The 19,337-nt window shown below is 38.7% G+C and overlaps 1 protein-coding gene across 1 annotated transcript in view; it reads left to right on the top strand.

Annotated features, from left to right (window-relative positions):
- Window positions 1–19,337, top strand: part of ANKFN1 (ankyrin repeat and fibronectin type III domain containing 1) — a gene marked incomplete at its 3' end in the record, with an annotated part of 422,952 nt that overhangs the window by 288,878 nt on the left and 114,737 nt on the right. Inside the window, exons 6-7 of the mRNA XM_082679310.1 lie at window positions 11,471–11,665; window positions 13,564–13,677. Coding sequence (XP_082535436.1) covers window positions 11,471–11,665; window positions 13,564–13,677 — 309 coding nt within the window. The remainder of the gene's footprint in view (window positions 1–11,470; window positions 11,666–13,563; window positions 13,678–19,337) is intronic.

Here is a 19,337-nt window from a genome sequence, read left to right as displayed (position 1 = left end):
TGCAACCATCACCACAGTCAATTTTAGACCGTTTTCATCCCCCCAAAAGAAACCCCATACCCTTCGGCTATCTCACCCCAACCTCCCCACTCCTCCCAGCCTTGGGCAACCACGAATCTACTTTCTGTTTCTATAGATTTGCCTCTTCTGGACATTTCATATAAACGGAATCACATCGTATGTGGTCTTTTGTGAATGGCTTCTTTCTGGATGTATTTTGAAGTAGAGCTGATAGTACTTACCACAGGGAACTGCTCTCAGGTCATAGACCCCGCCCAGGAGTGGATGGGATAAAATCATATAGCCCTTGCCCTGTGCCAGGCACTATTCTGAGCACTTTACATGTATTGACTCCTTGAATCCTCACACAACGTTCTGAGGGAGGCACTCATATTCCCTTAGGTGCAAACTCTCTGACCCAATGACCACAATGGCTCTGAGCCACAGTTTTTATGTTTCCTAAAAGAAAAAAGTAAACTCATCAAATTGTTAGTTTCACTAATACTGATTCACTCACTTCCAAGCGGTGAGACCCAGAAGGCTGAAAGAGAAGCAAGCAAATATATAATTAGAGGTCACATCTCTGCTCCTAAATTTCATAAACCCCTGCCACCCAAAAACTAGGTACAGAGGCAGAACCTTGTATCATAAAACTCTTTATTTTAAAAATGCTAGACTCACCACATCCATGTCAAAAAGAATGAGGACTTGGGTTCAGTAGCATTGGGGCTCTTCAATAAGAGCTCCATCATCAAAGTGCTGCTTCTTTTTAGTGGAATTGGAGGATTTGGAGGGATGGGCAAATAAGGATGGAAGAAATCAAAAAGGTTTATTTGCTGCCTTCCAATTTATGTTGCAATAACGTCTGTCCTAAAGATGCAGTGAGAGAGCGGTGGAGAGAGAATCAAGGGGTCTGAACATAGAGAATGCAGACTGAGCCCCATTCTATAGGAACAAGGAGACCATTCATCCAGATGTTGCCTGCACTGAGCTGGATGAAACATTAGTCTTACTTACCTGAGACGCTGCAAAGAATTTCTGCATTTTCCATGAAACCAGTAATACTCCCGATCTCCCCAATCCCCCTTGTGCATAATTAAATCTCCATAAAATAACCCAAGTACTAAATATTTAGTTAAACCGAAAGCAAATTCATTCAAAAGATCCCTGGTTTTTCTCATTCCCTGTGGGACGGTAACCACATTACCATCACAAACTTGTAAAGGACAGTGAGAGAGAAACTCAGGTTTTAGCTTCTAGGAAATATGACACCAAAGTCACCTTGGCCACCCAAAAAGTTAAAGAGATAGGATCATGTACAGACTCCCACATGTGTAAAAATGGCAAAGGACTATTGACTGAGAAACTATGAAATCTCCACATACATTATCTCCAGTTTTCACACTAGCCCTTCAGGATGATGTTATTACCTCCATCTTGAAGAAGAGGAATTCGTGATTCTGAGAGGTTAAGTGACTGACCAAAGGTCACACATCTAGCAAATGAATAGGGATGTCAAGGATTCAAGTCCAAGTGTGTGAGATACCATGCCTGGAATCCTGCTGCGCAAACTCACTGTCTTTCCAAGTAACTAATAAAGAAGGCTGTGGCCGCTGGGCCCCTGGACCTTTCCCTTTGTGCCTTTGCTAAAATCCTATGCTGTATTTCTTTGTGCTGCTCTGTGAGCTGAGATGCCATTCCTGTTGAAAAAAAGGCAGGACAGAAGCACACAGTCTGTTTTCAGGGATTTTTAATTCACTTTATGTATCAAGTACCAGAGAAATCAAATTGCTTCTGTGCATGAGTATGAGCCAGCCCATGAGGAAAACCGGAGTCTCCCAGCTAGAACCAGATAAGCAAGCACCCACTGCAAACTGATCCCCAGAAGCTGCAGAGGCAGGATAGAAGAATGAGGTCTTAAGTTCTCAGAGTATTTTACACATGGCAAAAATGCTTTTGCTTGCGTCATCTCACTTGATCCTGACCACTGGCTTGTGAGATGAGAGTTAGTTTCCTCGTTTTGATCAACGAGGAAACTGAAATAAAGACAAATAATTCATCCAGTGCTCCAAAGCTAATAAGTGGTGGACCCATGATTTGAACCCAGATCTTCTGTATTGTTTTGGTATTTGTGGAAAAGCATTAGCACACTCACTGTCACACTGCAGATGTTCAATCCCTTCCTTCCCTGACTCTCCATCTGTCCTCTTCTAATGCCTGTTAAATATTTCAGGATTTCTAATAGGGTAAATTTTCTGTCTTCCCTTCCCCTGTGTGTTCCCTTCTGAAAACAGCCCAATACTCTTTTCACTATGCCAACCAAAGATCCTGACGTAACTCAGAAGAAAGTCCTCTGTAATTCTCTCCCTTTCGTAACAGGAATCACAAAGACACAGATACGTTTAGGGATTTACCTCCTAAGCCACTGGTCAGGCATGTCTTCTGGGCTTTAGCCCCTGAAATCATAGAGCTATATGAAGGTGTTCTGAATAAACATGGCTTGAAATTCAACCATGTACATTTCCTTATTCATAAGGAAAGTTCCAGAAGTGGCCACCCAAATTTGCACACTGCCCCAAGTTTAAATATACACAGAACCTCAGCCTGCTCATTAGATGAATCTACTATCTTTATTCGGCAACTTTTTTCTGTTCCTTCCACCTTTAGGTAAGCAGCACAAAGTAATATTCATTCCTTCTAGGAGAAAACATTAGCCATTGTTGAAGCAGAATCCCACATACGTGTGCCAAGCTCAGGAAACAGGCCCAGAATCTAAAAGGACTAGCGCTAGGAAAGTTAATGTACAAAGGTACTACAGGATACCTGGGGGCTATACTTTTGATTTTTTCATCCATTCAGTATCCCACTTGCCATAACTCATACTCAGTTGAACAACGGCTGAGAAAGACTTGCTCCATAACTGAAAGTCCCTTGTCATAAACCCCTCCCTTATTCTAACTCATATCCTGCCTCTACCCTCGAATCACACTTCAACAGTCTCCAGGACGAACACACCGAATCATCAATGAGGTCCTTGCCTTTCTGAGGCTGCTATCTATTTGGCATCATTTCGGCTCTATAAACAGTAACCGTAAAGAAATTAGTTCTTTTTGGATACCTACCATGTGCAAATCTGGTCACTCACATGGATGTTATCTCATCTTTTGACCACAATACCTGGCACATATGTAGGTGCTGATAAATTTTCAGTTGAAATTTCAGTTGAATTTTAAGCCCTGCCTAATACTGCTGGGAACTGCAGGTATTGAATTTTAGCACACACACACAGACACACACACACACACACACACACACACACACACACACATACACTATGTGTACAGTGCACATGCACACATACATACATGCACTTGCACACACAATGTATGAAGAAAACTTTGTCTTCAAGTAAGTTACACTGTGGGGAACCTGTTGTTGTTGCCATTATTGTGTTTTGCAGGCATTGTTTTGAAATATGGTTGCAGACGTAGCCTGACTGTTTTTATTTCTACACCGATTAATAATATAGCAGAACGCTCCTCATTTTTAGTCTTTCTGCCCTTTCCTCTAGCTGCATTCTCCCTTCTCTCTAGACCCTTTCCTCTCTCTCTCTGCAATCCTTTGTGAACCCCTCTCTCTCACTTTCCCTTGAATACTGCCTGTGGAACTAGGAAATGTCTCCCAGAATTAGTTATGTTCAGTTACTTCATAAAATATGATCGCAGAGTAGCTGTCAGCTGAGTGTGGTGCAGACACCAATGTTAAAATTTTGGCAGACTGGTCAGGATGCACCACTATTTCTGCAGTAGTCAAGGGTCCGTGTTGGTGCTGGGACTGGTTCAGGGCACGTCTAAGAGGTGTGACTATAAACTAATGAGGCTGGCTTTATGTAAACAAACACACCAGAAAGTCTACAATCCACTCAAATGTTATCCTTTAAGAGGGTCCACATGGGAGACCCCACACTTGCTCCAACAGTGCTGCCATTGCTCTAAATGCTTTTGGATTTGTCCTCAGAGCCAGTTTATGAGAAAATCTGACTCATTGCTTAGAGTCACATCTGATTTTTGTTCCAAAACAGCACTGCTCAGCGTCATCACCCTCCATGTTCACCAGTCGTGGTTTCCAATGATTTAGAGAGGTTTCCTGAAATCAAATCCACCTTCAAAAGACAAAGATTTGCAACCATTAAGACTACGTAAAGAACAAGCCTTAGGCGGGTTGCTAGAATGCGTCCCCAGATATTTTTATCTGCTTCATTAAAATAGGTGTAAAAATCCTCACCCTGACTTACAAACTTGCTCCTTCTCAAACCTCATCTCATACTGCTCACCCCTCACCCGTGATACACCAGCCTCCATTCCATTCCTTGAACACTCCTCACTATCTAATTAGAAGGCCTTTGGACTGCTATTCCCTATGCTTGAAATGATCAAGTGCTTTTAATCTTGATCATTACTCGGTCTAACTCCTTCTTATCATTTCACCTTAAATGTCACATCTTCAAGAGAGGCTTTCTTTGGCCACCAAATCCAAAGTCTAAAGTTACTTTCTAATCACATCACTTTATTTTAGTTTTCTGCATAGCGCTGAAATCACTGTATGATATTCTTCTCCAGGTTTTGATTTCCTTATTTTCTGCCTCCCCTGTGTTAGAATGTAAACTCCACAAGAGCAAAATTTGTCTCATGTGTCCCTGTATCCCCAGCAAACAGAAGGCACTCAAAAAATGTGTGTTTAATTGAACTGAATAAATGCCAAGGCTACTCTCACTTGTTTTGAAGGGTGTGACTATATTACTAATTTTGAAGGGAATGATTTTAGTAAATATCAAGTGAATTTATCTCTTTTTGTTTGTTTCCAAATAATTATTTAGACATCAGGTGGCCATAGCCTAAGTTCCAGTCACTTGCTCTTCAAGAGCTGATAACTGTCCTTTCATTCTTTTATTTTTAAATTTTAAATATACGTGCAACACAGAATATATTCTCCTTGCCAAAAATTAAAACATATAAAGTTTAAAGATACCTTTGTTGGCCCACCCAACACATACATGTGCACATGCACACACTCACTATCGAGGTTCCTGTCCCTCAGTTCTGCCAACGTAACCACTGCTATCCTCTGAAGGCATGACTGAGCCAGAGGATCCACTGCCAGGCTTACTCAGAGTGACTGCTGGTGAGACCTGTGTCCCTTCCTGCATGGGCCTCTCCATAGGGCTGCTCCTTAACATGGCAGTTGGCTTCCCAGAGCAAATGATTTAAGAAAGACAAAGAGACCAACCAAGATGGAAGCAACAGTCCCTTTTCTAACCTAACATCAGTGGTGATATATTATCATATTTGCTGAATCTTGTTATCTCGATGACCAACATAGATCAGCCCTGGTACAGGGTGAAAACTAGGAGACAGAGATCACTAGGGGCCCTCTTGAAGGCTGGCTACTCCACTACCTATCTAAGATGGTTGAGAATTAAATGTAATAGGTTTAAAACATTTCCCTGGCACATTGTAAATGGTCAAAAAGATTGTTAGCCAATATAACTTGCAGAAACGAAATAAAACAAACCCAAGATCTCCTGGTAGAAAATTTAAATATTTTACCCATCTGTTGTCTAGTGTTGTGAAAACACTGTCCAATATAGGCACTTTTTGAAGTATGTAGGATTTTATGTTCTAAAACTATACTAACATAGACATATGACTGTTGGTACTTGAAATGTGTCCAGTCCAAATTAAAATGTGTTTTAAATGTAAAACTTACACTGAATTTTCAAGACTTAAGTACCAAAAAATATATAAAATATCTAATTAATAATTTTATACTGATTGCATGTTGAAATGATAATGTTTGGATCTGTTAACTAAAATATATTATGCAAATTAATTTCACCTATTTCTTTTTGCTTTCTTAATGTCACTACTAGCCAATTTTAAGTGATGTGACTCACACTGTATTTCTATTGGACAGCATCGAAAAATCAGCAGAAGATACAGCTATCTTATTTCATATTTAAACTCCCTATGATGTCATTGGGTAATCTGCTTTGGATTTTCTAAATAATTTCTTCAGGTGTTTTGTGTGTTTGTTTCAGAGAAAATGTCCATTTGCCCCCCTGGAGCTGGGGAGACCTGGGCAGCAAGTCCCTTTCTATGTCAATGGCCTGGCTTCTTAAAGAGCAACAATTACAACTTAAACTATATAATATGGACTTCGTGAATCCACACTCTGCTGAAAATAGCAGAGAAAAACATTCCAGAGCCCTATGTCCAGGGTGTAATGAGTTCTAGGAGAAGAAAGCTCACAGTAATTAAAATGAAACACTTTATCTCCAAATCACTAAAACCTTTCGGAAACCACACTCTCAAAGTCCTTGGGAAAACTTGAAAATAAGACAACAGGTTGAGGTCCAGGTGAAGCCAAAGTGAATTTTGAGCCCTGACCCTTATCAGGACAGGTAAACTGCAACTTACGCTTTGAGTTTTTGAATTAAAAAACATTTAATTATTAAAATACCTCCATATTATTTCCTTTGACATTCCTAGCTGAAAACAAGTCAGTTGTGAGGTTGTTAGGAGGTTGTCATTTATGATCAGCAGAGATAAATATTATTAACTGCTATTCTTGGTTGCCCAGAGGATATTGGCTTATAATCAAGGGTTATACCTAAGTGACCTTGTTTTCTCCTTTGAAATAACAGGGTTGAAATTGACATGACTTAGTATATAATATATTTCTGATGGTAGCTAGAACAGAAAATTTTTATCTGGGGCAAGAGATTTTTTTTTTTTTTTGGATGGAAGAACACAGAGCTATTTTACAAGAACAAGTATTTGATTTATTTTTGTGTGCCTCTTAAAAATACAACACAGACTAATAGGTTTAATAATAATAATACAAACCTCTGCTAATTGACAGTCTTCTATGTAAGATTATCACAAGGCCGCCTTGGTGACTTCCCCTCATGAAGGAAATCATACAGGGCCAAAGGTACTATAGGAAGAGGCACTCAAGGATGATTGTAAGGATCCTTCTAACACTGAGGTTAAATGATTGTCTTGGTGCCCCATATTTCTCATCAATGAAAACAAGGAAAATGCCAATAACAATAGAAAAGTTGTTGCTACATTGCAAAATGGCGTATCATTAGTAATGGGCAAAGGTATTTCTTTAAGCAAGTCAAATGAACTGCTCCCTAAAAGCCTCAGTTAAAAATTAAAATTAGTTTACATTTTACCCTCATTATATTTTTCAAGCTTTAAGCAATTATCAACTAGGCCCAAATTCACCAATTGCAGGGCAAAGGCAAAATTAAGAAATGTAAGGATAGTAAGTAGTTGGCAATCAGTAGGTTAGATTTTTTTTTTTATGTTTTTTAAGGTTTTTTTTAAGTTTTAAGTTTTTTTTTATGTGGACCATTTTTTAAAGTCTACTGAATTTGTTACAATATTGCTTCTGTTTTATGTTTTTGGTTTTTTGGCCATGAGGCACGTGGGATCTTAGCTCTCTGTCCAGGGATTGAACCCGCACCCCCTGCCTTGTAAGGTGAAGTCAGCCACTGGACCGCCAGGGAAGTCCAACAGGTTAGATTCTGATGGTGAAGAAAATCCACTTGGTCTGATTATTATTTATCTGAGGATTTAAACAGTAGCCATAATTGTATTCTTTGGACACCAAGTTCCTGCCCCTCCCCCCACTCCCACCCTGTAGTTAATTAGCTGGGCAGGTCTTATAACAAATGCCCACTCAGAAACACTGGGTGGTAGAAATGCTGTTGATAATTAAACACCACAATAGCACGAAGCCTATTTCAGGAGCCGCCAAGTGGTCTTGCCCCAGCCGGACAGCTCACCACACACTCACAGACCCTCTATTGTGCTGCCTATGACTGCCCAGAGGGATAAATGCTTGCCTGGAGAAGGGATCAACTGCAGTAAGAGTGAAAAGACCAAAGCTTGCAAACAGATACAGGAGTTCTGGACTCAAAATATCCAGAGGGTAGAAGTGAAAAGAGAATGGACCCAAGGAAAAGGGAAGTGGATGGGCAGGAAAATTAATCACAAAATTGACATTAACCTTTCTAGTTTCTATAGCCAAACAGCCAACCAAAATGAGTTCACCAATCGTGTGCCAAATAGATAGCAATTAGAACACTGCAATACATAAAGAATAGGTTAATTTGCGTTCCATTTAGGTTTAGAGGAAGTTCACTAAATTTAAGGTTTTTAAGGAAACCTTGGATCATCATCCCACCTCCCTGGGTATCAGTTTCTTTACCTTTAAAAATAAGGGGGTTGAAAAGGTTCTCATTCTGGGGTGGAAAAAATAGGAATGGGGCTCCCCAAACAATTTCCAAGGTGTCAGAAACTTAACCAACACATCATTACTCAAGATAAAACTACAAATTCTAATATGATTATCATATTTACTTGATTTTCCTTAAAACATTAATCCAGTTTGTTAGGTTTGATTATCTAATACTGAAGAGATGCTTCTATTGGCAGTTATATAGGTCACTATTAATAGGGAGAAAAATGATTACTTTAAGTCAGCTGATTTGACAGTCAATAAAGAAAATCCTTCAAAAGAGAGTGTTTTATTAAACTATTTAAAAATCCATAGGATAAAAATAATAAAAGGTTTGCTTGGTGAAATGGTTTGAAACCATTGGCTCAGTTACTGCCTCTCCAACTCGTGCATGGAATTACTTCTAACAGATGCAAGTGAGTAGGTATACTCCCAGGGGCATCTGGGAACTTAGCCTGGGGGAAGCGAGAGATCTATAAACTTTCTTTTTTTATCTTCATTTTTTAGGAAAATGTTCCATTCTTCTCCATAATAGAAGTGTTTGTTTTAACTTCTAAATAACTTGCTTTCATCAAAATCTGCATTGAAAATTTGATGCTCCAGAAAGACACACATATTTATTCTGAGGCTTCAGAGATGCCCACTGCACCCCATCAACACCAACACCATGCTATGCTGCATGTTAGGTATCTCACTTTGAGAAGCACAGGGACCTAAATGATTGGAAAACTTACTTGGCTATAAAATTCTGTGTATCTTCCTTGTTATTCTGTGAAGAGGTGAATGCTTTTCTTAAAGATACAGAATCCCTTTACCACTACAACTCAAATAGCATCAGGTCTACAGTCTAGAAGTAAAGGCAAAGTCTAGAAACAAAATGTTTTGTGCTAGGAAAAGCAGGAAAAATTTCCAGGGGGAGCCAAGCATAGCTCAAGAGAAGCTGTCCATCTGAAATGCCACCTGGAATTCACACCAGTAATAACTGTTGTGGATATAAAAATTAATAGGGGGGATTTCATAGTATTAGAAAAATTTATTTTTATAAATCATGTGTCTATCACCCAAGTGTTGACGCATGCATGCAATTCAAACATCAGGCTTTCAATAAAAAGCTCACTGAATGACTTAGCAAAGACAATTCCCCCATTTTCTCCATAATTTGTAGTGGAAGAAGGAGGGGGGGAGAGTGTAGAGGGTGCAGTTACTGGGTCAATTAATCAACCTGAAAACTGTGACACAAACTCTGACGCCTAACCTATGTCTAAAAATACACAAATGTATACGAATTTGTTTTAAACTGTCAATGCCTATATTTAGGACCTTCCCAGCAAGGCTATAATGAGACTGTGTTTGAGGGCTTCAGTCACAGCAGACTCTAGCATTAATCTGAAGTTAGTTAAATTAACAGCATTTAGTACTGACCTGTCAATCTCACTGCTCCAGGAAATTGCACCTTGAGGCTGCTAATATTGCCAATTTTTCCACAGGAGTATGCGCCCATGTGTGTGTATGTGTATTTCTTTTCTCCAGAACCTCTATGTTCATACACCATCATTGCTTCCCTACATCCACAGCACTTATATTATCATTTATTCTGGCCTCCTTTAGCCTTCCCAAGGGATTCTGCATAGTGTAGCTGCTCAGTGAAAGAGTTTTTTAGCTTTATATTTGTTTGTTTATTTTTCTGTCATGGCTCATGACTGAGGCTTTAAAAAAAAGTGTGACAGTATTTAGAGTACATGATTGACTGCTATAGCAACATTCATTAACCATGACAAATCTGCAGCAAAACACAGTCCTGAGTGTTCTAAACAGCAACTTTAAAAAGAAAGAAGAAAGAAAGAAAAAGAAAAAGACTCAACTAATTTTTCATTGACCTCATCTATAAATAAATTTAGACTGATGGTGAGCAGGGGCAATAATAAATTAGTATTCGTTTCCTATAATTAATGCAAACATGCCTATATAACCACTTAATTTCCATTTCAAAATATATCTAACATTTTCACTTGCATTATCTTCATAATATTTTCTCTCTGGATTAGAAGAATGAAATGGTTGGATTTCTTTCCCACCCACCAGGGGGAAATATTGTTTTGGTCATGCAGAATGTCAACCACATGTTGGTGACAGATCCGCAGAACTTGACTCTGATCTGTTTCATTATTTGTATGATCCTCTACCACATGCCCATGCTAAGGCTGTCTTCTGTCTCTGTCACCAACCAGGAAGGGCTCCACTGAAGTGACCAAGTGACCACCTAGGCAGGCCCTCACATGCATGAGTGCTGCGAGTAAACAGCAAGAAGCAGACTCCCAACCTGACCTAAGAATTTGAAATGTTCTATCATTGACATGAACGTTCTCTCACACAAGGGAAGGTTGGGTAAACAATGTGATGTGAATCAAATAAAGATTATCACACACTGAATAAAACAGAAATATCAAGCCTGACAACCTCTCTCTGCAAGAGGAGCCAGTACAACTTGCTCTCCTGGGCATGGGCATCTCCAGAAACCGTTCCTCCAATCAGACCACAATCAAAGATCAAACTGATCAAAGATCAATGTCTGATCACACCCAAGTCACCCAACCATCAGGACTCACTAGCTCTACTGGGGCAGCAATAGTGGAACACTTTGTTAGCAATAAGTAAATTGATTAACAAGAACAAAATTACCACTAAGACACACATACAAAAATCTCTATGAGCTGGGAAGAATATAACAAACAAAAAACACCAAAAACAAAAAAACAAACATATTCTTCAGCAGAATGCAACTTGCCTCATGGACAACTTTTCTTAAGGCCTTCCTAGTCCTACAAAGCTTTTGCCCCTTAGTATTTGTCCCTCTGAAGATCACGGAAACAAACGTGTGCGATGTGAAACAGAAGTGGGCCTCATACTAGTGGATTCTAATTAACTCTGCTAGGCAGCTGTCTGGGCCAGAGGGCAATGGGAATCTCTTAAGCTGATAGGTGTACTATCAACTCGTGGTGTCACCAATTAGACCTTATCATAGTAAGATAGTTAATAATGAACATAGATTCCACTTTCCCCAGGCATTTTTAAAAACCCATAGTAGACTCTCAGATATCCTGCCAACGAAGTAGCATTTCCCCAGAAAGAAAAGGGAGTCACCCCTTTTTTTTCCCTTCAGTTGTCAGCCTGGAAAGCCGAGCAATGCACCTCAACACGCTGGTGCAGGAAGCCCAGGAGAGGGTGAGTGAACTGTCTGCTCAGGTGGAGAATGAAAGATTCAGCCTGGACAACACAGAGAAAGAGAAACAACTGAAAGCTTGGGAGTGGAAGTACCGACTCTACAGACGCATGAAAACAGGCTTTGAACATGCCAGTGAGTATAAGCAGAGGACTTGTACATTTAACTAGACTGAACCCTGGTTTGAGACAGCCAGGCCTTCTTGTACTGATTTTTTGCAGCTCTACAGGGTCATGGATGGCCGTTGTCAGCCTATGTGGAGCAAGGGCTCTGGGAGGCTGTAAAAGGATCTTTTGTCTTGCTTGATTTTCGGGCTCCTGATAGGTTCTCTGACAACAGCCATGAGGCTTTAGTGCTGCTGGCTTCCCTCCACCATGTCACACTCATCTAGCACTTTCCACCCGCTACACCCTAATGCCTAATGACTTGGATGGTCTGATGCCCAAAGTGCCTATATTTTGTGGATGTGGAGGTGGAAAACCATTTGTTTGCCTATTTGTCCAGTTTCTGCTTCAAGCTCCAGTTTAAGTTGTTTTCAACTCTCTACTATATACAGCTTATATAAACTGACCTTCGGTTAATACAGGCAACAGAGAAGGACAATCAACCCATGAACTACGCTGCTGTCTGCACTTCCATTCTCTTTACCAGTTCTTTCTGTTAGTTTAAGAAAAGCCTTGTTTCTGGATAATACTCATTAGCACTGGAAGGTACTGCTTAGTGCCGCCCTTGATATAAAAATTCATATAAAATCCGAACACTTGTGAAACATTAAACTCTTATTCCAACAGGTGATCTTATTCAAACAACAAAAACTGAAAACTAGGCTTGAAAATTTAAACATAAGGGAAAGATGGGTTCATTAGGCTAGGAATTATCCGCCTCTGCTTTGTGATATAAATAAACACCAAAGGCAGGGAAATTCTTGTTTTCTGTAGAATTGTACACTAAATGCCAAATCTAGGCCTAATCCTTTCTCTTGAAGCAAATACCTTAAGTAACATTAACGAAAGGCTGCTTTTAACATTAACAATCTCTAGCAATGCTGATACATGTTTTTTTAAAAAAGATATTCAGCAATTGTTTCAACAAATGTATTTACTATGGTACCTCATTTTAGGACAGATTAATACTAGAATCAGTCACATTTTTAGGCTTGATGCCATTTTTTAAATTTTTTCTAAATTACAAAACATCTTCTGGGTGTTAAAAAGTACCTACAGTGATCAGAAGGCCTTTAAAACCTGAGGTTAGTGGACATGACATTTGCATCTTCTGGGTGTTAAAACACCCTTCTGGGTTGTTTTAAAACATCTTCTGGATGTTAAAAACATCTTCTGGGTGTTAAAAAGTACCTAGAGTGATCAGAAGTCCTTTAAAACCTGAGGTCAGTGGACATGACATTTGCCCATGAAGTCTTTCTTAGAAAAATAGTACCTGATGTAATTGGAAGCAGCCTGAGAGCAAGGCAAGTTAGCATTCCATACTGGCAAGAGCCCAGAATTGGGCATCTGGAGCCATGGGCTTCCATCCTAGCCATGTCTTCACTGTGTCCCTGAACCAGTAATTTGGCCTCTTTGGGCTGCAGTTTCCTCATCCTAAAAGTGGGGGTGCTGTTACTCGTTCTTTTTACCCAACAGGCTTGCAAAAAGCCTCCAACGAAATGATTTACATGAAAGTACTTTATGAAATGTAACAGTCTCTATCTACAATGTCAGTTCCTGCTAACACTTTCTGGCCTCCTCTCCACTGGTCCAGCCCAATCTCCTATTGTGTTTCTAAGATAATTTGAGAAGGCTTAACTGGTATTATTTACCCCTTCAGAAGATGTTCTAATGCTCAAATAAGACCACACTAGCAATGAATAAAGGCCATTGAGACTTCTAATGAAAATGTTCAAAAGCAAAATCTATTAGGCTCTACAAACAAATGTTTCCATAGTGTGTGTTTCGGGGTACCCTTTGAAGAGGCAGGAACATTGTTTGAAAAGAATTTGCTATATTAAGATCCTTGTGCTTCTCCTTCTGTCCCAGGAGCCCCTGAGGTGCCAACCAATGCTTGTCTCATGGTAACCAGCAGCACATCACTCACTGTCAGCTTTCATGAGCCTCTTAGTGTCAACGCAGCTGTAGTAACCAGATATAAAGGTACTGGATTCCAAATATTTTTGTGACTGCTCCTTCTTAAAAAACAGTCCATTGTTTGGGGATCAATTGTGCATTTTGTATGTTTGTTTTTCCTGCTGATGGTATTTTTTCATCCTATTTACTTTTTGGAGTTGAAATATTTCCATAGGCAGTCAAACACAGAGCAATAAAGTGACTAAGAATAAGTCACAGACCCAATTAATATTAGTATTAATATTTAATTCCTGTTTGCAGAGGGCCTGCTCTGTGCATAGCATACGGTTCAGGACAGGACTGAGTAGGACACACTAAAGAATCAGCCTTGATTTACAGGGCTTAGAGGCTAAGATATGGAACATACTAAATAGGGGGCATATAAATTAATAGCTGTAATAGCAGGTAACTAGGGTTGAGAACTAAAACAACAACATTGGAGGTCAGAAAAGAAAGAGGGATGGTTAAATGACAGAATCAGAAAGGCCCCAGGGTAGCAGTGGCAATCAGGCCTTGTTTTCAAGGACAGCTGGGAAGTGAAGCAGAAGATATTGGGAGGAAAGTGAACGCCAAGTGGAGAGAACAGTGAGCACAGGTATAAAAGCAAAAACATGCCAGAACAAGTAGAAGAGAGTAACGGAGCTTGCAGTGGCTCCAGGGGAGGGTTCGTGAGAAGCAGCAGTGAAATGTAATTAGAAAGTGAAACTAGGGTTAGGACGAAGGGGTAGAATGAGGAATTTAGACTTTATGTGATGAACTCTGCAGACCACTGAATAAGATAGGGACAAGATCAGAAGTAGACTTTTCAAAGATTTAAGTGCAAACACTGTGTATGATGTATTGGAAGACATATGGATTTAGAATAAGGAAATGAATTAGGAAGCTATTCAGGAGAGAGGTCACAACAGCCTGACCTGACTGCTATAGCAGCACTGGGAAAGGAGAGAGCCCACAGGAAAAAGATTTTATGGAGATGCTATGATGATAACAGCCAAGGCTTACATAGTGCCTACTATGCACCAGGCACTGTTTAAAGCCTATGTATGTATTAACTCTATTTATTCTTCACAACAACCCTATAAGGTAGGTACTGTATGGTTCCCATTTTGCAGATGAGAAAACTGAAGCAATGAAATTAAGGATTGCCTAAAGACTTGCAGCAGAGCCATAAGTATCACATTATGCTGACTCTACATATGGAAATACCCTGAACGGTCCTAAAACCTGATAAGACTCTCCACACATATTCCAAGATGCCAGGCCATATTCCAAGAATTCCTGTCTTCATGTCCCTACTACTCCCTTGGGCCACAAAAGTGTCCAAGTAGTATATATGCTTCCTTTCTCCTTCCAGGGCCTGTTCCCAGGAGACACTCCTATGTCTACAAACATTAGTCTACCCATACCCTGTAGCTTTCTGAGTTACTTGGAATTTTCCAGATAACTCCACTCTGTTAATATCTTAGGTAAAACAGCATTGAATTGGTTATCACTTCGGGTTTTCTGTATTAAGCTAAGAGAAGGCAGGCTGAAGCTGCCTTCATTTATAGCAAATAAATGAAGCCACCAAGAATGGCTGCCCACAGCTATCCTTCAATACAATTCTGATACTTTCTCTTGGTTGCCAAGACTTTCTGAAATTCAGAGCAAGGGCTTGCAGGCAATATTAGACATGGGCATTTTCCTTTCTTTCTACCTCTCTCCAGGGCTTTGCTAAAGGGTTTCATCAATGCTGCCCAACTTGACATTTTCTTACATTTGATTAGTGAACTATCAGGAGCTAATTTATCCAGACCATCAGGTATATAATACCTGACCATAATGCCAGCAAATTCTATCAACATTCACATATTAACACATATCATCTCAGGAGACTTGCATTTGGGGGAGGTTGAAATGAAAGGTCACAAATGGGTTTTGTTAGTGACTGGAGGGGCTTAATTAAGCATTATAAATAGAATTGTCTGTTGCATTATGGAGTAGGTTTCCCTCTGTTAATTTATAAGGTTATAAATTGAGTCCTTAACCTGACTGCTCTCAAGGGCTATTTAAATTTAAAACAGCTGCCAGACTACTGTACCTAGAGACAGCAGGACAGTTTTTAATTCAGGGTCGAAGTAATTATTTAATTATGAAAATATTAGCAAAATTACATTGAGACAAGGCTATTTTGTTTGCATTAAAAGAGACGAAACAATTAAGAAATCCACAGAATGAAATGGCAATTATCTAACGGGTTAGAGGGAAGGTTTAACCCTGCAGTATTTAGGGTTTGGCAAAAACATCTCATACTGTTCTCCAGAACTTCTGGGTTCAGCAAAACCTCAAGCCTATTTTGACACCTGGATGTTCTCCCCCTTCATGTTAAGCCAGTTTTTGAAAGAAAATCTGAATCCTTCTGTTTCTTCTTATTTACACTCAACTCATCAACATGTCGGGTTTTGGTTTGGTTTGGTTTGGGTTTTCTTTTTTCAAAAAACGTTTGTTGATATCCAGAAATATTTTAAAGAGCATCTCTTTATACACCTTCTTCAGGCCCTGAGGGCAATGTACCAGGCCAGCTGCCATCACAATTTGGAGATTAAAGGTGTAAATTTCAGCTTAAAACCCAGAAAACAGTTTTGAGTGAGACCCCCTGAACTTTTCTGCCTGCATCTTCCCTGAAAACAGAGAAATGAAGCTAAGAGAGCTACAGTCTGTTTCTAGGTGTCTCCTCCTTGGACTCAAAGAACGCTTGCATCTTTTGGTCCCATCTCACCAGGTTTCATGGCTTACAGAGCAAAACTAGACTTATTTCAGAGACACTGATGCTTTGGACAATTGCCAGAACTTCATTCCACATTTTCTCCTCGCTGCCTTGGGTGACCTACCTGGAGCTCTCATTTGCAGAGGATATGTCATTTCCCAGTAGTCCCAAAGCAGAAAACATTTTCAAAAGTGATTTTACTGCTCTTTGCAGGGTTAGGGGTGGATAGGAAGGTATCCTTTAACAGGTGCAGTGCAGCATCTATTTTCCATCTACTGGATGAATTATTTTCTAGCTTTTTTTCAAAAGCAGGCCTTGAAGTGGTCACACTTTGGAGTCTGCCAATGACGTGATGCTGCTGTAGTTGTTCCAGTGCATGTGGGCAGCACCCTGGTTTGGATGATGCCCTTCCCCACCTCTCTTCTCATCTTGTTCCCTCACAAATTAGAAACTGCCACCCTAATTCTTCCCTACAAAGGCTTTAATAGCAAATTATTAAATCCTTTGTAGGGAAAAGTGGTGGGGAGGGATAAATTAGGAGTTTGGGACTAACATATACACACTACTATTTATAAAACAGATAATCAAACAAGGACCTACTGCAGAGCAGAGGGAACTCTACTCAATATTCTGTAATAACCTAAATGGGAAAAGAATCTGAAAAAGAATAGATATATGTATATGTATAACTGAATCAGTTTGCTGTACACCTGAAACCAATGCAACACTGTAAATCAACTATACTCCAATGAAAAATAAAAAGTCAAGATTTACCCTTCCCCCAAGGTCACATCCCTATCACCAAGTTAATCTCTATTACGAGTTTAATGTATACCCTTACAAATCCTTTCTTGATGCACGTACACATATATGTATATACACACAGATGTATAGTTTTGTTTGTGTGCTCTAATATAAATATCATACTATTTGTCTAGTTACACAGCTAGATTTTTTTCAGTTCAACAATATATATATGTCAGTGTGTTTGGATCTTCATTCTTTTAAATAGCTGTATAGTATTGCTATTCCATAGACAGAGATGCCATAATGTATTTAATCATTCTCCCACGGATGAACATAGGTGGTTTCAATTTTTTTCCTGTTACATAATGTTGCAATCCTAGTATGTGTCTCTTACCTGTGAGAATATTTTTTTCTGGGATTGTAAACTGGAAGTGGAAATGTTTATGTATTCATATACTCTGTCTCACTGATCTGCCTATACTCATGCTAATGCCATATAATAACTTCATAGTATATTTTAACATCTGGTATAGCAAGTCCCTCCCTGTGGTAATATGTTCCCTTCAAAATGAATTTTAGAATTGGCTTGTCAACTTTAATTTTTTAAATCTTATTGAGATACCATCATACGCCTAAATTAATTTGGAAAGACTTCCCATCCATGACATATCTTCCTAATAAAGTTGAATTTTATATATTCAGGAAAGTTTAATAATTTTATTTATTTATTGGTCTTCTTTCCTGTAAAGTTTCATGCTGGATATATTTTACAGTTTTTGTGGCTATTATAAATGAGCTCTCTTTTCAAGATATTCTCTAATGGGCTATTGTGGGACAGTAGAAGAGCTATTGTAATTTTAAAACAATCTTTAGTTGACTGCTTTACTGAACTCTCTTAGTAACAGCCTTTTCTTCCCCAGTAGATTGTCCTGCACCTCATGAATACTTTTTGTCATTTCATCTTCAAGAAAGGATCATTTTGTCCCTTCCTTTCTAATACTTTGCATTCTTTTTCAGATCTCACTTCATTAACCAGAATCAATGTGAATTCTAGTTCCCATTATATTGTGTATAGTAACTGGGATAGTAGGTGTTCTTCTCTCTTACCTGCTTTTGTCAACATGCATCTAATATTTTACTATTAAGTATGATGTCTACTGTAATCTTCTGGTAGATATCTTTCACCAAATTACAGACGTTTCATTTGGATTATGATTATTGATATACTGTTGAACACAATTTTTAAATCTCCCCTGTGGTTAGAGACCCTTTAGATCCTCAAAAGTCATGTATTTGTGCCCTTTTTTTTAGAATTGTTGATCATTTGTCTATTTTATTGGTTTGTTTGAAGAATTAACTTTTCTGATTCATAAAATGTGTTTCTTGCTTATTTTCTATTTTATTAATGTTTGGCTTTAGCTTTGCCAATTCCTATTGCTTTCCGTGGATTTACTTTATTACTTCTTTCCTAGTTTTTTTTTTTGAAAACTTAATTTACTTCTTTATTTTTGTTTCTAATTCATGGATTTTAAGGCTATAATTTTTCCCTGATTACTGTTTTGTCCATACGCAAAAAGTTTAAAATGCATTGCTATAATGATCACTTATTTATAAATAATTTACAATTTGTTTCATTTCCACTTTAACCAAAGTTTTTAGATGAGTTATCTTAAACTTCTAACTGGCCATATCTTTTGCCATAGTTTTATTGTTAATTTCTAATTGTAGTCTATTACAATAAGAAAAATTTAAAATGTGGACTGTACCCTGTTGAGATTTTTTAAAATTCTTACCTGTGGCTAACCAATGAATCGTGGATATGTACCATACTTGGTGTTTGAAAAGAATGTGTAAACCCCATTGGGTATAAAGCCGGAATGTGTGTGTGTGTTATTTAAATCCCTGTTTTTTTTCTAAAGTACTTGTCCCTTTAATCTTTGATCTCTGAGAAGCTGCTTTATTTGTCTTGCTTAATGCTGTTTGACTCAGTTTCTGTTTGTAATTAACATTGCTTTCTATGCTTCCATTTGCCTCCTGTCTTTTCTATCTTTTCATTTTCATCCTTTCCATGACATTTGAAATACATTTGTCTCTTGTAAAAAGTATAGAGTTAAATTTATTTACTCTGAGAGTCTCTTTCTATACACTTTTAATTTTTTTTTGTCCAAAGTGATATATCCTTATAAGAATAGTA

This window comes from Grampus griseus, assembly GCF_964374135.1.
Source record: "Grampus griseus genome assembly, chromosome: 20".
NCBI lineage: Eukaryota > Metazoa > Chordata > Mammalia > Artiodactyla > Delphinidae > Grampus > Grampus griseus.
Note: the sequence above shows the minus strand (reverse complement) of the source record. Positions and strands in the feature narration are given on the sequence as shown.